This window comes from Pseudorasbora parva, chromosome 18 (genome assembly GCF_024679245.1).
Source record: "Pseudorasbora parva isolate DD20220531a chromosome 18, ASM2467924v1, whole genome shotgun sequence".
In the NCBI taxonomy this organism is placed as follows: domain Eukaryota; kingdom Metazoa; phylum Chordata; class Actinopteri; order Cypriniformes; family Gobionidae; genus Pseudorasbora; species Pseudorasbora parva.
Window position 1 is genome coordinate 6,761,057 of NC_090189.1, and position 20,672 is coordinate 6,781,728.

The 20,672-nt window shown below is 38.7% G+C and overlaps 1 protein-coding gene across 7 annotated transcripts in view; it reads left to right on the top strand.

Annotated features, from left to right (window-relative positions):
* The window catches only part of rapgef1b (Rap guanine nucleotide exchange factor (GEF) 1b), a 75,309-nt gene that overhangs the window by 16,645 nt on the left and 37,992 nt on the right, over positions 1 to 20,672 (top strand). For all 7 annotated transcript variants that reach the window (XM_067422817.1, XM_067422816.1, XM_067422815.1 and 4 more), the window contains exon 2: positions 15,510 to 15,652. In XM_067422817.1, the coding sequence (XP_067278918.1) occupies positions 15,510 to 15,652 (143 nt within the window). The remainder of the gene's footprint in view (positions 1 to 15,509; positions 15,653 to 20,672) is intronic.

The window sequence follows — 20,672 nt, forward strand, 5'->3', positions numbered from 1 at the left end:
TGTTTATTTGGAATAATGTTTACGAAAGTAATGGGGTATATTTTTATTTCATAATGGCTTTTGAGTAAAAGGAACAATATTTTTCACGCTGGTTAATTTGGTTCAAGGCAGAGGACTCTTTATTGAGGTTTCTCGATTTTTTTTTTTTTTTTTTTTTTTTTTTTTTTTTTTTTTTTTTTTTCAATGCTTTTGGAGTGAATGAATGGGGGAAAAATACTCTTGGAAATTCTATTAGACTTCGTCAAAGGCCAGACAGAGAGAGTTGAGAGCCAGATGAACCTCTGGGGAAGGTCGAGAGCGTGTGTGTGTGTGTGTGTGTGTGTGTGTGTGTGTGTGTGTGAGAGAGAGAGAGAGAGAGAGATAGCAAGTGAAGGATAACGAGTGTTTTGCATCCGGAAATGATAATCTCTGTGCATTTTTCCCATTGCTGCACTGTCATTCACTCTCGGGCTGCGTAATGCTCTGTTTACCAAACAGAAACTATTGAACACTCATCCGTCCTGAGTCCTGACGTACAGTCTGTCTGCTTGCAGTACTCTGTTTACCTGATACTTTGACTGTCTCGAAGTCACTGACGCCTCAGAAACCCTCCTTAATTATTTTGTTCCTTCCTATCAGGTTCTGGGGGTTTATATGATCATTCCAAATCATCTCGACAAACAGAATTTGCTCTTAATGCACTGAAATGTATTGCATTTTTTGGCGTACTATCCCTTTAAGAGTTTTGTACTTGTAGACACTAGTGACACTGCTCAGAGAAGAGACTGGGAAACATACGCTAATTTCAGCTGACACACGTCAATCATGTGTCACTTTGCTTATGTCACCATGGCAGCAGAGTCGCTGTGTGTGTGTGTGTGTGTGTGAGATGTTGCGTAAAGCAGAAGGGCAGAAATAGATCAGGACCACAGCGTGTGTTTGATGAAATGTGGAACTCTAGATCAGAGGATGACGCCTGTGTAGGCTATTTAATGTTTGGGCTGTATGATAAGAGGAAAACAGTGCTGAGTGTCTCGATATATTATAGCTGCGTCCCAATTCGCATACTATCCATTTTAAATAGTATTTGAAAATAGAATTAGTATGTCCCAAATCGTAGTATGTTGAAAAGAGTATTCCAAAGATACCCGGATGGTTTACAATTTCCAGTCCAAATCGAAGTATGTGGGCACTCTAACGGCTGATATTGCCCACAACCCATTGCGAGTTGGACGAGGATTCGATTAGAACTACAAACGCGGATAAAAAGTGTTAAAAAAAACTACAAACATGACGGATGTGTGATTCCGACGGTTAAGTAGAGAAGTTTAGATAAAGGGGTTTAACCTGACAAAAATATATTTATTCAGTGTTGTCCGCATTATATTTCACCTGCAGCAGCATTGTGAACTTTTGTAATGACACGTTTGGCCATTAACTTTTAAATGCATCATTATATTTAAACTAGGGATGTCAATTTTCACAAATTCCCATGATCGATCGTCGTTTAAATTAACGATCAATTAATCGATTAATCGTTAACCATAATACTGAAATATGTGTCTACAGCAGTGGCTTATAGCCGACAGCATGATAGTAGGCCTTAGTCAGTGCAATGCTGCTCAAAACGCCATGTTCTTCACCAAATGAATGAGAAGGATTTTTATCTAAACAAAGGGCTATGGGATTGTAAAATTAGTCGATGTTATTTATAATTTAATTAAATTAGGCTACTTATTTAATAACCAAATATAACATGTAATACAACACGAACGCCGCCTCAGATCTGTTATTCAGAATTTGTGGACGCACTTGCAAGAGCAACGTGCTGAAACGTCACCTAAACCCAGTTAATTCAAAAGGATTTATTAAAATATTGTTTTTATTAATGTTATGTAATGTGACAGTCCCAATCATAGTTAGGCCATCCTTAAAAATATTCTTGTTTGCCGTAACCCGACCGACCCTGTCAATTTAGGGCCGACTCAATTTTTTATTTTTTTTCCCTTTTAGTCCGACCGACTTGCCGGTTGTAAATTGGCTTTAAGACCGACCTATTTCTTTTTTTACTTTTCAAACAACTAATACAACAGTAATAAAATAATATGAATTATATTTTAGTAAGTATTATAAATGTATAAATTGCCTGGGCCATACAAACGAAGGCTAACGTTCTTTCGTTTATAGAAAAACCCGTGACGTCATCTATGTTTACACTATGGTTAACGGATGTCACACTATGGCCTGCACGTGCGTTCGTTTCGGCTCGGCTCATACTCTCATTCACTGAAACGTTAGACTGTTAAAGCCCTGTCGGAGATTTCGCCGTGTGACAGGAGTCAGGACCATGGACACGTTACACACACCGGGCAAGTGCACTGCAGAAGGGAGGGCTTAGTTTGAGCCCCTGCCCTTTTTGAAAATGAATCAAAAGTGCCGCTCTCAACATTTATCATTACTATATTGTGGCGAATAAAACTGATTTTGAATTATAATTAATATAACAACGTGTACAAAACAGTAACAAATGGCGGAAAAGCCGTTTATCTTGTCTCTGTCAGTCTGAAATGTCGTTGTCATAACGCGTTGCTATGGGTAGCGTGTGTTCTGCTCGACCCCAGCGCGTGGTGCGAGCGGCGGCACTGGTTGTAACTTGAAAAATAATGCTTTATGTATGGTTCTGTCGATGGATACACGTGCACTACAACAGCGATAATAAAAGAAAACGTGGGCAAAACGGTCTATATTTGTAAACTGTGTTGCCGTATGACCAGTGCTGCCGTATGACCAGTCATTTTCGCCATCATCACTCAGTATATTCGCCAGAAGACGCGAATGAGAACCCTCTGCAGTGAGAGAAGATCCGTCTCTGTGCGCAGCGCGCAAATATTGAGTTCTTTCAAGTCTTGCGTTTGAACGGATAAACTCACACAAAAAGTATGTCAACATGTCGATCTGGATGAGTATCCATCAGACAGTCTATATCCCTTAAGAGAACTTTATACAGTTGAGAAAGACGATGCATATCTCTGTATTAGGTCTTAAAGGGGCAGTAGCCTTTACTGCTGTCTGTCAAACAAAAGATAAGGACTCACTCACTGCTCTTGATTGAATAGCTGGTTATAGCTACTTAATTAATTGAATTCATAAAAACAACTTTTTGCTTTTTAATATTCAAATGCACTAGTCTATATCACCAGATGCGTTGGTCTGGCAAGAAGTGCAAGCCACTTCAGAGACACAGATAGTTGCGTGTTCTGAGTTAACACAATCGAGCATAAAAATATGAAACATATCACGGGAAAATACTAAAACGGGAAGACAGCGGGAAAAGAGCTAAAATACGTGAGAAACCCGGAAAAAAAGGGAGGGTTGACAGCTTTGAGTCAATGACAGCTAGCTGGTGGTTGGACCCTTTTCTTAAAGAATGCACCTGAAATTTATGCAATAAACATGTTTTTGACAAATATTTCAATTTGTTTGTGGTCTATATAGCCTGCAATTAGCCTATGCGCCCGAAGGCACGGCTTGAAGACCCAGTCAGTGATGTCACGATATGCCAATTTGTTTAAATTCATACCTATGTAATCACCATCACCAAAAATGTACATTTTTTTTTGTATTAAAATTTGAAAAAAAAAAATATAGACCTACCTACCGACCCTTTTTTTAAAAATTTTTACTGTTACTGCAAACCAAAATATTTTTAAGGATGGCCTTATTATTAGTCGTGCGTTGCTGTTTGAACTGCGCGAGCTGAAGCGGATGCGCTGAATCAACACTGGTTACACTGAAACTTTGCTAGCACGTTATTTAACTCAACAAAAAGCTTCCTATATGAGATTAATCAGATTTATATAAAGTTAACAAAACATTACAAATTATATATCTTCACAAAATGATGCGAATGGACAAGTGAACTTGAATTGAGTTGCTGATATTCATCTTCAGAATGGGAGACGCGTGGTGTTCACGCGCTCTAGGAACAACGCTCTGAACACGGCACCTAAACCCAATGACTTTACAACCATTTATTTAAAATAGTGTTCTCATTTCTGTTATATAATATGATCGTCCCAATCATCGTTATTATGCATTGCTCTGCATGCGCTAAAGCCGAAACACTGAATGAAAACCGGTAGCCATCACTGACTGAAGCCATTTGTTAGTGCGTTTTATTTCGCTTGAAAGAAACGCATCTTATATGATTGATCACATATATAACGTCACAAAATAAATGTAATGTTACAAATTACTTCAGCACAATCTGATGCGAATGCACAAGTGATCTAAGTTACATGCGCGAGTCAAAATGCGTGACTCATGTTGTGCATGCGCTCTTCCTGGATCAACGCAAATAAACCCAAATAATTAACAATCACAATGTTTTATTAGGCTACAATAGTGTTCTCATTAATGTGGTGTAATATGAAAGTCCCAATCATAGTCATTATTAGTGCTGTTGGAGCTGCACGCTGAAGCTGATCACAGCCACGCTTTTACTACCGCTCACCTCTAACGTTAATTATTAACCAAATGCATCCTTATGAGATAAATCAGCTAAAGATAGGCCTGCACAAAATAAACACAATATTACAACTTACATTTGCACAAAACAAAAGGCTGCGAATGCACATGCAAACTTGCAGTCATGATGAAGGTGTGACTCCAGCTGTAAAATGGTTCCAAATAGAACTCTGGCACGCTCGCATAATTTTTCCTCCCGTTTCCTCACGCACGCGCATGACCCTGCTTAATCGATGATCGATAAGTCTTATCGATCAAATGTCTTATCGACAATTAATCGATCATCGATTAATCGTTGACATCCCTAATTTAAACTGCAAACACATGAGGAGAGTCTCTGCATTAAAGACACACACATGGCAGATCAACGAGTGGCTACATTTCTCTCCAATACGGTAGGAGATTAAACTGAATGTGGAGGATTTGAACTGTGACGAATCTGACGATGATTGCCAGGGCAGTTCAACGGTGACGGGATGCTCGTAACTATGCGACAGAGTCCATTAAAGATGGCGAAGTAGTATGTCCCGAAGCTTGCATACTTTTCTGCTACAAACTCAAAAGTATAAGTAGGCAAATTGGGACGCAGCATATGTCTTTTCTTGGATATATAATATGCGTATTGATATTTCTGTTCTAATTTATTTTAAGTGTGCATTAGACAGAAGTTGTGATCGTCTTTTCTTCCCTATTGTGAAGTGTATCTGAGTGAAACGTCTTCTCAAACAAGAACAAATGTAGAGCGGAGCTTGATTTTGTCTATAGGGAGTTGATTGGATGGTTGTGGTTTGCTTGGCCAATCTCATGTGAGTGACAGTTTGTCCCGCCCTCGCGCCAGTGAACACATCATCTGAGAGAAGAGATGTTGCTGCAAGAGTGAGGGGAAGATGTTTTCATTTAAAGATTACAAAGGTAGATGGATATTCTGTTAAAAAAACAAGAACAAGTGACTTCTCCAATGGCTTATAAGGGGGAATTTTATTTGTATTTATTTTTTGGTCAATGAGAGGAACCATCTTTTGCACCAAATTGTCATACCAAGTAATTTCTGTATGTTTAAAGTAAAAAAAAAAAAAAACTGAAAAATTAGCTTTTTTATTAAATATATGCAAGATTGATATTTAATATTTATTTAAATGCAGTAATATAGCAATACATATTTTTACTAAAATATTTACAATGCCATGCAAAGATTTTTTTTTAATGATGCTGCAAAATGTAACTTTTAAATCTATTAATTTTATCAGATGTTTGGGAGGCCTACAATGAATCACATATTGATTGTCAATAATAGTTTAATTTATAAAAATTAAAACAACATTTGAGTTCTGAGTGCGCAAAACATTGCACATGGAAAAACGTTGTATTTGTTTTTAAATGTGAATCAAATTAAATCTGTCATAAAGCGATCAAGTCTCTTCAGAAAAGTTTGATTCATATGGATTCGTTTTATGATCTCTTTATGAACTTTTTGAAGCGTCACTGGTAGTTGCGTACAATTTGTAGCTGTTAACAAAGGGACAGAAAGCTGTCAGATTTAACCAAAAAGCACTTTATTTGTGTTATGAAGATGAACAAAGGTCTACATAAATCCACATAAGGTTATTAATGACATCATTTGAATTTTTGGGTGAACTATCCCTTTAATGTTAATGAACAATTGGTTAATTGTTAGTTTAAACAGTGATTGATTGTGGGAATTTATGTAAATTGACATCCCTATTTTCAACAGATTCAAGGAGATGAATTGAACATACAGATTTTAGCAGCATGTACTGAAGATGTTATAAAAAATATCCTCAAGTTACAGAAGTCTAAAAGAGAAATCTTAACAATCCTGTGAAACTGAAATGAGAGTCCGTGTGTGTTATGCCCTGCTGTATGTGAATGATGATGGTTAATCTTTCCTGAATAACCCACGCGCACACACACACACACATCCTGTTAGTAAGTGCGTTCAGATAACTCATCTCCATTCTGTCTGCTGTCCTTAGGCTGGCGGCGCTCATGTTTTTCACTTGAGTAAGTCTCTACGCATCCCGTCTGCTCCAGTAACCCAGTTCACCTCTTCCTCCTCCTCCTCCTCCTCCTCCTCCTCTTCCTCCTGCACCTGTCTCTCCGCAGCTCTTTTATGACAGTGTTATTTGTGTGGGTAGGTTCACGCTGAGATTTGATACACTCAGGATTATGCATTCTTGTGCATAATGTGTTTGAGGGACACAAAGAGACGAGATGATAAAAATGAGTTTTATCAGTATCTTTATTTCTACTAAATCAGTCATCTGGATGAAATGCACTTTTTGTGTTTCTGAAACTCTGTGCGTGTCAATGAAATAATTTCAATAAAACAATTCCTGTTTGACAATCACAGACGAAGCATCGAGTGTGCTTTAATGTTTTTAAAACAAAAGGCAGAATTGTTTCATGGTTTATTTTAAATCTGAATTGTGTGTATATATATTTAAATATAATGAATTCAAAATATGTTTGTGATTTTTATTAGTTAAAATGAGCTGTTAGCTAACCTACAGTGTTTTTTATTAGTTATTTATAATTAACACATTTTGTGTGTGTGTGTGTGTGTGTGTGTGTGTGTGTGTGTGTGTGTGTGTGTGTGTGTGTGTGTGTGTGTGTGTGTGTGTGTGTGTGTGTGTGTGTGTGTGTGTGTGTGTGTGTGTGTGTGTGTGTGTGTGTGTGTGTGTGTGTGTGTGTGTGTGTGTGTGTGTGTGTGTGTGTGTGTGTGTGTGTGTGTGTGTGTCTGTGGGTGTGTGTGTGTCTGTGTGAGTGAGCCTGTTTATGTGGTTTATGAGGACACAAATTTGTATAACTATATGGGTATTACACTGGTATTACACTATAAATGTGGTTTATGCGGAAATTTCAAATGTCCTCATAATTCAAATGGCCTTAAAAACATACTAAATGATGATTTTTTGAGAAAGTAAAAATGCAGAATGTTTCCTGTGATGGGTAGGTTTAGGGGCAGTGTAAGGGGATAGAAAATACGGTTTGTACAGTATAAAAACCATTACGCCTATGGAGAGTCCCTGTAAACCACATAGACCAACGCATATATACATGGACCCAGGACTTTTTTTTATCATAAGTATTTAACTAATGGGGTGTGTCGAGACACTTGGCTCATGACTTGGCAAAGACAATAAAGTTAAATACTACTACTATTATGCATTAAAACTTATATTTATGGTTTTGTTTAAATCACCAGCTCATAAATATGAGAGCTAGTAAAGGTTTTGTCCTTAGAGAACACTATTAATAGTTAGAGTGCCTGCCCTAAATTTGATATTAGTGCATTAGTGAATTTATGTTTCTGACTGTAGTAAAAAATAGTATTTGTATTTTGTAGCTTAAAGAACAAAATGTAGCAATTGCAGTGTGTGTGTGCGTGTGTGCGCTTGTTTTTGTTAAATATCAGGGCACAAATGTGTATAATGACTCGGGTATTACAAGGAGATACCATGTCCCCACTTTTCAAAATGCTTATAAATCATACAGGATGAGTTTTTAAAAAAAGTAAAAATGCAGAATGTTTCCTGTGATGGGTAGGTGTGTGTGTGTGTGTGTGTGTGTGTGTGTGTGTAGGGTGGGGGGGTTATATCCATGACTCAGTCTTCCAGAGTTCAGCGTTCTTTGTTGTAAAGAGGATGGGCAGTGGAGCCAAGACAGGAAGTTGATGGGTAGGTCTGAGGCCAAAGCAGGAAGTGGTGGCTGTGACCTACAGGTGACATGAGCTAGGAGTAATTGTATATGTGTATGCGAGTACTTTCGTGCTGAAGCAAGCCTTGAACCGGAGGTTAGGGAGCGCAGTCCACTGTGATGGGGTCACCGGACAGGAAGTGATGCAGGATTTGGCTGGGGCTTCCTATTCCTGAATTAATTTTTCTAGCAACTGCGCTTGTGTTCCGACACGTGTTCATTAGTCTTCTCTATAACGGAGATGGTTTGAAGGCCGTAGTTAGACCAGCTAATATCTGATGCCTCCCTCTGTGTGTTTCCGTCGATCTATATTATCAGCATTCCATTACAGAGTGAAAACACTCCCTGAGGCGGGCCGAGAGCGGGCGAGGGAGGGAAGTGAGCTATAGTTGAACGCTCTGAGAAATACATTAGCCTGTCTGTTGAAATGTTCTGCATTGAGTGGATTCTGATTGACAGCATCATTTACTCAGGCGTAAAGCGCTGCATCAGGGTTACTCTTCATAATGCCTTTTAGGCCGTTTGCCATTGCTGCTTAATGGGATAAAAACATATATTTGTTCTTTATTAATATTTGTATATTTGAAAACTTTAAATTCTGGTTTTATATATTTCAAATATTATTATTAATGTCATTTCTATCCCTGTGCAATACTTGTTTCGCAAAGTCTTAAAGAAATGTACAAACAAATTAATGATTTCTAAGTTGTATGTGTTTAAAGGTAGGGCTGTGTATTGCCAAGACTCTGGCGATACGATACGTATCACGATACAGGGGTTACGATATAATATATTGCAATATATTGCGATATTGTAAGAGAGGCAATATATTGCGATATTTCTTTTTTGTGTGTTTTTGTTTTTTATAATTTAAAAGAATAAAAAACACAACCATAAGCCTAAAACACGAGACAAAGTATTTTATTTAATTAATACAGTATCATTTATATCACTAATCATATGCAATGTGCAATCTAAGTTAAAGGGTTACTTCAGCGATTAGCATATGGCTTTGTATCAGTAGAAACCCTGGAGAATATTCAAATTATTGTGCTTTCCCCCCTCATATCTCCCTGAGACAAGAGATTTATGCATTTTATTTCTGGAAAAATTCCTCCTATGATGCAAAATGACGATTTTTGCATCATAGGAGGAATGTTTGCCCAGAGGCTAAAGACTACAGCCAGCAGAGGGAGCTATTTCCGCATGTTTTGAATCTGCGCATGGGGGATGGGAGATTACACTCAGCTGGCAGGGAGAGCTCAGCTTGCAGACAGGATCATTTAAACGGAGCTATGGTGAGCAATGTAAGTCTTTTAACTTCTCAAATTCATTTCTATGAAAGTTAAGCTTGCAAAGGCATGAACTGAAACGTGCCAGACTGAACTCCTGTGTGAATGTATGCCGCGAATGTAGTCGCGATTACCTCAGCTCTCATCACTCCTGCAGTTAGTGCTCAGAGCTGTGATACTCGCGCGGTGACTCACTCATTATATTGAACAGACACGTTCAGTTTTTAATTGTAGTGTCTTCTCTAACTCAGTCACAGTAATGAAGTTGGTGGTGTTGGGAATGGCCTCACAGGGCAGCGAAGCATTCTGGGAATTGTAGTCTTTCATCCCCATGGGACAAAAATACATTTTCTGTCTTTTCTCAGTCTAGAAGACACCAAATTCAAAAATAATTTCACATTTCTACTACATTGATGACCCAGTTTAAATACAGATTCATCTTCCCAGCGCTGAAGTACCCCTTTAAGGGAAATGTAAAGTTACTGCAGGATTCTTTGTGTGTATATGTTTTAAAGGTTCACAGTATAGCAGTGGCTATTTAACAACAGAAAGTGCAGTCCATTTCATGACTGAATGACTGTTTGTTTTATATTTAACACAGCAGCCCCGATCACTTCCCCGAGCCCCGAGCCTTTTTTAAATGGATTTCGTTTGGCAGAGCGTCATGCGCGCTGCTTATGCGCCCTGGGCGCCTCGCCTTTTTTGAAGGAGCTCTCCGAGCGCGTGAAGTTGAAAAAAAGTCAACTCTGAGTGGAAAAGCGCGCAACATCATCGCGCTTATTTTCTGTTGTCCAAACGAATGAATGAAGAGGCGGGCCTTCCGTTGTGTTGACCGTTACATTGATTTGACTGACAGTACAGGTGATTCGGGGGTTGCCTAGAAACATTAAAGCGCTTTCGAACCTGAAAAACGCGTTCTGTGTGATCGGACCCTAAAGCTGTTTTCTATAAAGCAGTCTATTGTATAAAGTGCTATTTCAAGTAACGTTACTGAACTGCAGAGCTGGTGCATCCATATCCACATCGGAATTATCTTTCGTTCTCCTGCCACCACTGTCAGTTTTGGAGTGTGTTTATTTTGTTACTGAGAGGAAAGCGTGCAGGACATTCTATCGAAATGCTTCTCAGCATGATTCTTGTCGATTTCCTTAGTGGCTTCTTTATAGCTGAAGCCAACATGAGTCCACACTTCAGCTCTGTATACTGCAAGAGCTGAATAATGCTATCGTTTTGAGAGCTGGGTTTGCTAATGTAAACACTAGTGATGCGCACTTTTACCTTGTGCTTCTCTGGCTCCGCGTCAGTTATACGTTCTGAGATAACACTGCCATCTAGCGGTTGGATGTTATACAGTCTGTGGTTTAAACCGAACACAAAGCCACGAATCTTGGATGTAAATAAATAAATATATAAATATCGATACAGCGTTTTTGAGAATCGATACAGTATCGCCAAACATAATATCGCGATATTCACGTGTATCGATATTTTCTTACACCCCTATTTAAAGGCACAATATGTAAGATTTTTTTATTATTAAAAAATATCCAAACACCACTAGAAAAATGTTTATATATATTTTGTTGACTTGTGTACTTGCACTATCCCAAATGTTTCCAAGAATGTTTAAATCCAGCAAATTAAGCAGTTTTAACCAGGACATGGACTGTGTCCGTGTGTTGCTTAATGGCATCATACCCACATTACCCTCATTTTCTGGTTTTATTTTTTAGAAACCAAGGAAACACCAAAGGCCTTTAATATATTATTTATCTTTTTAGATAGGTGAGCAACCGTTAGGATACATTCATTGACAGAAAACGAATCATTGTTTTATAGCTCAACACATACACAAGCAGAGGAAGCAGAAGCGCTCATCTGCGGCAGAATACAAGCTCCACTAAAGTCCTCAAGTTACGTCTTTGTTGTGAATAAAAGACATCTATCTCAGAAAATGAGATATTGTGGCTTTAATGTTATCGAGTTGTCATGAGAACTGTTTGTGTTTTGTGATTGCTGTAACTCCAATCTTGTCATAATTGTAATATGTCGTTAGCTGGACTGTCGGCTCGTGTTCTATCGAGTTGTTCATGAGATCGGTTTGTGTTTTTGTGATGGAAGGGGTGACTTTTTCATTGACTATTCGACCTGGATCAGTAACACAGATTCTGCCATAGTCGTTGCCTGGGTTAAGTATGTGTGGGGCGGAGCTATCAATATAGGACCGATACCCTTTTTGGGGGTAGAGCGTGTTTGTTTTGGTGATTTGAAATACCAACAACGGTTACCAGATATCACTTATCCCTAGCCTGACAAGCCAGACCCACATCAAGATGTTTGGTCTGGAAACTCTCCATTGACAGCTCAATCCGAGGGGCGGATAAACGGTTGTCTTTCAAACTCCCTCTGCACGCGATAGGATAGCGCTACAACCAACCAGAGCAACGAAGGTGAAGCAGAGCTCGTTGATAGATTAAACATTCGCCGTATCCGGTCAGCAAAACCCCGAACACATCTTCCCTTCTTAAGAATGACTTCAGTGCCGTTCTTTGTTCTTTTCTCAGAGAAAAGCTTAACTCCAAGTCTTCCAGAGTCGCGGTCAGAGCTGATTCGAAAGACCGCCGTTCACCAGTTTCTGTGTTTACTAGAAGCACGCAAACGCAACTCGGCCGTCGTCATTATGGCGACTCACCCACCGACTCTATACACGATATGATTGGCCCGGCAAGAGTTAGGCGGATACAGCTCAGAAGGGTATTGAGAGTTGCTAGACGACACTCGCGGGCAGATTAGATTTGCTGCCGCTAGGGTGTGTCTAGATTTCTAGGCTAACTTATCCCACCTTTAAGATGTAAATGACATAAACATAAAAGGAAACTAAATTAACCACAATTATTTGGATGTCATTGAAGACAGTGAAATAATTATTAATAATTAATTTTAATAAGATTGTATTGACCAAACAAAAATTTTACTTTTAACAATATGTCATTTGTTAATGAGGAATGTTAGTTTTCATCAAATCCTTAAATGGTATAGAAACTTGCTTGCCGCAAAATAATGCATGTAAAAATTGCATAAAATGCAAGTACAATTGTGTTTTATTTGATGACCTTACCTCCCCTTTTTCCAGTTTTTCAACACACTGAGCCTATTTTAATAATGAATGAATGAATGAACGAACGAACGAATGAGGCATTTATATAGTATGCATATGTGTATATAATAGTATGTGAAACAAAATGCAGAATGCACCAATAAGCATTTCTAAATTTGTGGTTGCATGACACATTGCATTTTGAATTAAGCGATTGCATCCAGTTGTTATAATTTATATTTAATGCAGTTTTGTCAAAACATCTTAACTTTTGGCAGTCAGATCCAATTATGAGTCAGACTGATGCCACTTCTGGTTCCTCCCTCACACTGACTGGACACGGAAGGTCAAGTAGAGCACTTTGCATTGTGGGCCAGAGTATCCCACATGGTCTTCTGCGGTTGCAAACTGCACATTTTGTTAAATGTAGCAGATCATCTGGGCATTCTGTGCATACTGCATGAAAACTTTCTTTCAAAAATAGAGGTTGTGCTCTGCATGCGACTCGGTTGTGAGTCTTTACTGCATGTAAATTTGCACAATGCTAGGTTGCTTGTGTCATAACTACACTAACTTTGTATGATGCAGTCACTTACACACTCAATATTGTACTGTAGAGATTGTTTTGTTAGTGTTGGTGTGGATCAGTAGTATGGATTTTAGTGATGGTTACATTTTAAAGTACTACATTGCCCACGCTCCACTGCTTTTCCTTTCAGCCTACAGGCTTTAATATACCCACCGTGTGTGTGTGTGTGTGTGTGAGTGAGAGAGAGGTTAATTAAGAGTTGTATGTGTGTGTATTAGAGCATAATGGCTCCACCCATGTTAGTTACAATACGACTTTTCCGTTTTACCCAGAAGGCATTGTTCTGAGCACACTCTGAACGGAAAGGCTGAGCCCCTTTCTGCAACAATGGCTGTCAACATGCACACACCAAACACACATAAACATGACATGTAGCTTCCTGCGTTTTTAACCCAAAATCACATGCACTGCCCTGTGTTTTGTCTCATGAAGGCCCGATATACTACTATTTTACACGTTCGTCTCTTATCACAGTTATGCTTATGTTATGTTGCTGTGCTGAACGCTCACAAAGGCATAGCGTTTCCACACGTTTTTAAGCATTGCGGTATAAAAGCAGGTGAGATTAAACCGCTGAAGCACAATTAGCCGCGAAATCCATCTCATTTCAATGTAGGCGCGCACTCTCTGAGAGACTCTCAGCTCTCCCGTCTCTGCAGGACATCTACATCAAACGATGCAGAGGCAGAGCTACAAAAATCATCAAGGACATTAATCACCCGGCCAACCCCCACTTCACCCGGCTGCCTTCTGGTAAGCGCTTCCGTAGCCTAATGGCCAAAACTGAGAGACTCAGGAGGAGTTTCTTCCCACAGGCCATAAGACTCCTGAACGCTGTCACTTAACAACATGTGACTTCACCTCACTTCAGTATTAACAAACTCACATACTGATATTGCACTGCACTTTATTCTTGTGTTCCATGTAACTACTCATTATAATGCTGTTTGCACATTACACTCCTGCACTTCTGTTATCCACGTATTTATTTTTATAGTCTCCAGTTTACTTATCTCACTTATTTTATTCCACATCTCTTATTTCTTTTACTTGATTTATCAGGGTAGGTTATTACCTTATCCTATTCCTATTTTATCCTATTCCTATTTTATAATTTATTGTGCTTTTTTTGTTAATTGTTATTTGGTGTCCATGGAGCGGACCTGTTTACATTTCACTGCCGGTTGTATTCTGTATAACTGTGTATGTGACAAATAAAACTCTTGAACTTGAACTTGAACACGTGACATGGACAATGCGAGTGAGAACTGAACTGAGTTCTTCTTGCCGCCTAATTGGGCTTGAATAGTAAAATACACATCTCTATGTGTATTTGCAAGTAAACAGAGTCATTTATGTCTTAAGTGAACATAAACAGTTGATAGAGAAACCGCTCGTGTATAATGGATCCGTGCGTCAGTTCTTAAAGTGACAGCATCCAAATTTATCCACTGTCACAGAAAATCTGTAATTGCTCTTGACTGAATTACTTTTGTAACTTTAATAAGATTAAATGTATTAAATGTATATTTAATTTACACAGTAAAGACTATGCATTGTTTTTTTATATACATTTGATTACTTTATACATTTTGGGCCAGATTTACTAACAGTTTGCGTCAGCGCAAGCCCTCCTTTGGCGGGTGAAAAAATAGTGCTGAAAAGGGTTATTTTTGCGGCTGTCCTTGCATATGCATTTGTAGGAGTTTTCCTTTTGAACGCATTATTTTTTGGAGGAGAGTATTTAAATGAATCGTGAGGTGATTGACTAAGGTTTGTGCTTGTCAGTTTACTGGTATTTGTGCCATTATTTACCACCAAAAAAAAAGCATGTCTTAAACCAGATGCTATCCGGTGGATTGTGTTGGCCTTTTTTGGTGAGACTCTTTTTTTTTCTTGAGTTTGTCTTTCTCTCACTGTCTCTCTCATGCTTTCTCTGTAATTACTGCCTATAAAATTCCAATTATGATAACCCCACAGACGGGGATTCTTGTTTATGTAATTGCCTGTGGGAGCATGTTTGTTTGGTGATGTTTATCGCCAGCAATGCTTGTATGTGTTTATTTGTATAGTTTAATTGTGCTTATTATATAAAATGACTCTGATCTTGCATTGATTGCAGGTTGTAAATATCCCATCCTCCACCGTCGGTGACAGATCGTTTTTCTCAGTATATCTCAGTATATGTCTTCTCTCTGATAACCAAAACAGCGCTATGAGCTTGTCAGAGATGAAGCTTGAATGCATTTCTTCTGATGTGTGTTTGTTTTCTCTTGTGAATTTATCCTTCTGTTTTATTGTTTTCCAGAATCCCAGAAGTCTCACCTCTCCTCTTTCACAATGAAATTGATGAAATTTCATTCCCCGAAGATTAAAAGAACTCCATCTAAGAAAGGCAAACAGCTCCAGCCGGAGCCTGCAGTGAAGACTCCAGAGAAACCTGTCAACAAGGTAGAGCAACTCTCGTTTTGAGTTCTGCAGTTTTTCTACTGGAACTCTACATTAGTCAATATTAACTTTCCACTAACTCTATAGTTACTCTATTGCTGCTCTTCCACAGTGAACATTAACTTTCCCCCCTCTTACCTCTACAGTTACTCCAAACACAACCCCTCTCATCTTTACAGCAACTCTACGGTCGCTCTACATCAGTGATCAATAACTCTCTACTTTCAGTTCTGCAGTAAATCTGCTGCTCTACCACAGTAAACATTAACTTTTCACCCTCAGAACTCTACATTAACTCTTGTACGTGCACATTAACGGTATCCCTCTTAACTCTAATGCAACTCTAGTGTCTCGCTGTCTGTGAACATTTACTTTACGCTTTAAGTTCTACTGGAGCTCACTGCTCTATTACCTGCAAACATACATTTTTACATCCTAGTTAACCTGTTAACTGTCATCCCCTTTTTGAAAATATACATGAAAATTCACTATCCAAACTTAAATGGTTGCAATTCAAGAACGCTTTAGAATATAGACATAAGTTTGGTATCATTTTAAAGAAGTCAGTCAGCAGAGTATTGCACAAGTGAAATCACTTCAAAAAAGTAAAGTATTAAAAAGTTATGGAAGTTTAAATTTACTGTAAATCAAATATACTGTACTAGATATTTAATATTTAATATAAAATATATGTTACAAAATAATTTTTACTCAAAAATTACTATCAAATCAAAGCCATATGTCTAGTCAATTTGTGTTCCTAATTTGAAGTTGATATCACAAAAATTGAAGTTCCCATGAGATTCTGTTTAGGCGCTGTTCAACAAATAGCCACCGGGTGTCATTGAAATTCCATAGATTTTTTTAAATGCAATTTCCTGTGTCAAATTGATATATTTGTCCAAATATCACAAAACAGTTTTCAGATATAGAACCGTGAGACTCAGACCTTTCCGACGATATGTGTTTTGTCTAGATAAGAAAAGGTTTTTATTGTAAAATAGTTAAATAAATATGAAACATGACGGCACCACTTGGGGAGGAGCCCGCTAGAATAATTTAGAGCACCGATTTCAAAACGGTTTAAACAGGATGAATCTTGAGTTCGTAAGCTTTGGAATGATATATAGTTTGTCAACATTAGATCAGGATAAATATAGGATATAATTGTTTTAAACATACAGTGGCAAATGGGCCCACCGGTGGGCCAGTGACAGTTAACAGGTTAATGTACTCTTGATTCTACAGTAAATCTACTGCTGCTCTACCACAGTAAACATTATTTTACAGCCTCAGAACTCTACAGTAACTCTACTGCGTTTCTACATCAGTATGTTAACGATACACTCTTAATTCTACAGCAACTCTAGTGACGCTCAGTCTGTAAAAAAAAAACTATGCTTTAAGTTCTACAGTAGCTCTATTGCAGCTCTATCGCTGTAAATATTCTCCACACCTTTTTAGCTGTAGAATATCTCTTCTGCTGCATCATCTCAACTCTACTGTAACTCTGTTTATATTCCCTCTGAACTCTAATGCAAATCTACTGAGGCTCTGTCTGTGAACATTTACTTTACACTTTAAGGCCCCGTCCACATGAAGCCAGAGCTTTTCATATCCGATCTTTTTTTTCCCCTCGTTTCAAGAAATATCTGCGTCCACACGAGAGCTATGAAAACTCAAAACGATGTAGTATGTATGCCAGGCCAGTGTGTGGCGCTGTAATTCTCCCACAGAAATACACTAAAAACGGAGAAGAAGAGTTATGGATAGAAGGGGTAAAGCAATAGTTGGAAGTGAGGCACAATCTCATGAAAAAATAACAATAGATACATTTGCTACTTAACAGATGTGTTTTATTAACACCTACCCCGACCCTAAACATACCCTTACAATAATGCAAATACGGTAATTAAATGACGCGACATTGATGTGCGCATGCCCAGTGCCCGTAGTTGTATCCCTTAACTCTTTCACCGTGCTGGACGTAGTGTGATGACATCACCGTTTTGCAAAATATACGGATTCGCTGTACACACGAAAACAGAAGATTGTCGTTTTCAGATTTATCCACTTTGGGACCCGGTTTCAAAAAATGTTGGATTCATGCTTCCAAAACGCCGGATCTGTGTGGATCTGATACGGATCCACTGTACGCTGATACGGTACAAAATGTATACGTATACAGCTAAATGCGTCTCCGTGTGGACGGGGCCTAAATTCTACTGTAGAGTATCTCTACTGCTGCTCTATCTTTATTTCAACTCTACTGTAAGTCCCACAAACATCCTAATGAATGTACTCTCAATTCTACAGTAGCTCTACTGCTGCTCTACCACAGTAAACATAACCTTTCCTCCCTCAGTACTCTACATTAACCCTACTATCCCTCTGCATCAATGGACATGATCTATATTCTCTCTTAACTCTAATGCGACACTAATGCCACTCTGTCTGTGAACATTTCCTTTACGCTTTAAGTTCTACTGTAGCTCTATTGCAGCTTTATCTCTGTAAGGATTATCTCCACATCTTTTTAGCTGTAGAATATCTCTGCTGCTCTCTCACCTCTACTGTAACTCTGTTGCCTCTCTATCACCACAAACATCGACTTTCCGTCCTGATTAATGCACTCAACCTCAATTGTACAGTAAATATTTTTCTGCTCTACTACAGTAAACATTAGCTTTACACCTTTAGATCTCTACAGTAACACTACTGCCTTTCTACATTAGTATGTTAACTATACAATCTAAATTCTACAGGAACTCTAGTGACGCTCTGTCAGTGAAAATTAACTATGCTTTAAGTTCTACATTATCTCTCTTTCAGCTCTAACTCTAAAGATTCTTCACACCTTTTTAGCTGTAGAATATCTTTACTGCTGCTTTATCTCAACTCAACTCTACTGTAAATCTGTTGCCTCTCTATCACTGCAAACAATGACTTCCATCCTAACTAATGTGCTCTCAATCTTGATTCTACAGTAAATCTACTGCAGCCTTACCACAATAAACATTACCTTTACAGCCTCAGATCTCTACAGTAACACAACTGCCTTTCTACATTAGTACGTTAACTATAACTCTTTAAATCTACATATATATACCGTCTTAACTCTATGCTTTAAGTTTTACTGTAGCTCTACTGCAGCTCTTTCTCTGTAAAGATTATCTCCACACATTTTTAGCTTTAAAATAACTCTAATGCTGATCTTTCTCAACATCAACTTTCCATCATAACGAATGTACTCTCAATTCTACAGTAAATCTACTGCTGCTCTACCACAGTAAACATTAACTTTACACCCTCAAAACGCTACATTAACTCTTCTGCCTTTCTTCATCAGTACGTTAACGATACCTTCTTAATTCTACAGCAACTCTAGTGAGTCTGTGAACATTCACTCTACAGTTCCTTCTCAAAAAAATTGCATATTGTGATAAAGTTCATTATTTTCCATAATGTAATGATAAAAATTTAACTTTCATATATTTTAGATTCATTGCACACCAACGGAAATATTTCAGGTCTTTTATTGTTTTAATACTGATGATTTCAGCATGTGGCATTCAGCTCATGAAAACCCAAAATTCCTTTCTCAAAAAATTAGCATATCATGAAAAGGTTCTCTAAACGAGCTATTAACCTAATCATCTGAATCAACTAATTAACTCTAAACACCTGCAAAAGATTCCTGAGGCTTTTAAAAACTCCCAGCCTGGTTCATTACTCAAAACCGCAATCATGGGTAAGACTGCCGCCCTGACTGCTGTCCAGAAGGCCATCATTGACACCCTCAAGCGAGAGAGTAAGACACAGAAAGACATTTCTGAACGAATAGGCTGTTCCCAGAGTGCTGTATCAAGGCACCTCAGTGGGAAGTCTGTGGGAAGGAAAAAGTGTGGCAAAAAACGCTGCACAACGAGAAGAGGTGACCGGACCCTGAGGAAGATTGTGGAGAAGGACCGATTCCAGACCTTGGGGGACCTGCGGAAGCAGTGGACTGAGTCTGGAGTAGAAACATCCAGAGCCACCGTGGACAGGCGTGTGCAGGAAATGGGCTGCAGGTGCCGCATTCCCCAGGTCAAGCCACTTTTGGGCTACAGAGAAGCAGCGCTGGACTGTTGCTCAGTGGTCCAAAGTACTTTTTTCGGATGAAAGCAAATCTTGCATGTCATTCGGAAATCAAGGTGCCAGAGTCTGGAGGAAGACTGGGGAGAAGGAAATGCCAAAATGCCTGAAGTCCAGTGTCAAGTACCCACAGTCAGTGATGGTCTGGGGTGCCATGTCAGCTGCTGGTGTTGGTCCACTGTGTTTTATCAAGGGCAGGGTCAATGCAGCTCGCTATCAGGAGATTTTGGAGCACTTCATGCTTCCATCTGCTGAAAAGCTTTATGGAGATGAAGATTTGGTTTCTCAGCACGACCTGGCACCTGCTCACAGTGCCAAAACCACTGGTAAATGGTTTACTGACCATGGTATTACTGTGCTCAACTCTCCTGACCTGAACCCCATAGAGAATCTGTGGGATATTGTGAAGAGAAAGTTGAGAGACGTAAGACCGAACACTCTGGATGAGCTTAAGGCCGTTATCGAAGCATCCTGGGCCTCCAGAACACCTCAGCAGTGCCACAGGCTGATCGCCTCCACGCCGCAGTGAAGCAGTCATTTCTGCAACACGATTCCCGACCAAGTATTGAGTGCATAACTGAGCATAATTATTTGAAGGTTGACTTTTTTTGTATTAAAAACACTTTTCTTTTATTGATCGGATGATCAATTTTTTCATGAGCTGTATGCCAAAATCATCAGTATTAAAACAATAAAAGACCTGAAATATTTCAGTTGGTGTGCAATGAATCTAAAATATATGAAAGTTACATTTTTATCATTACATTATGGAAAATAATGAACTTTATCACAATATGCTAATCTTTTGAGAAGGACCTGTATATTTAAAGTTCTACAGTAGCTCTATCTCTGTAAGGATTATCTCCACATCTGTTTAGCTGTAGAATAG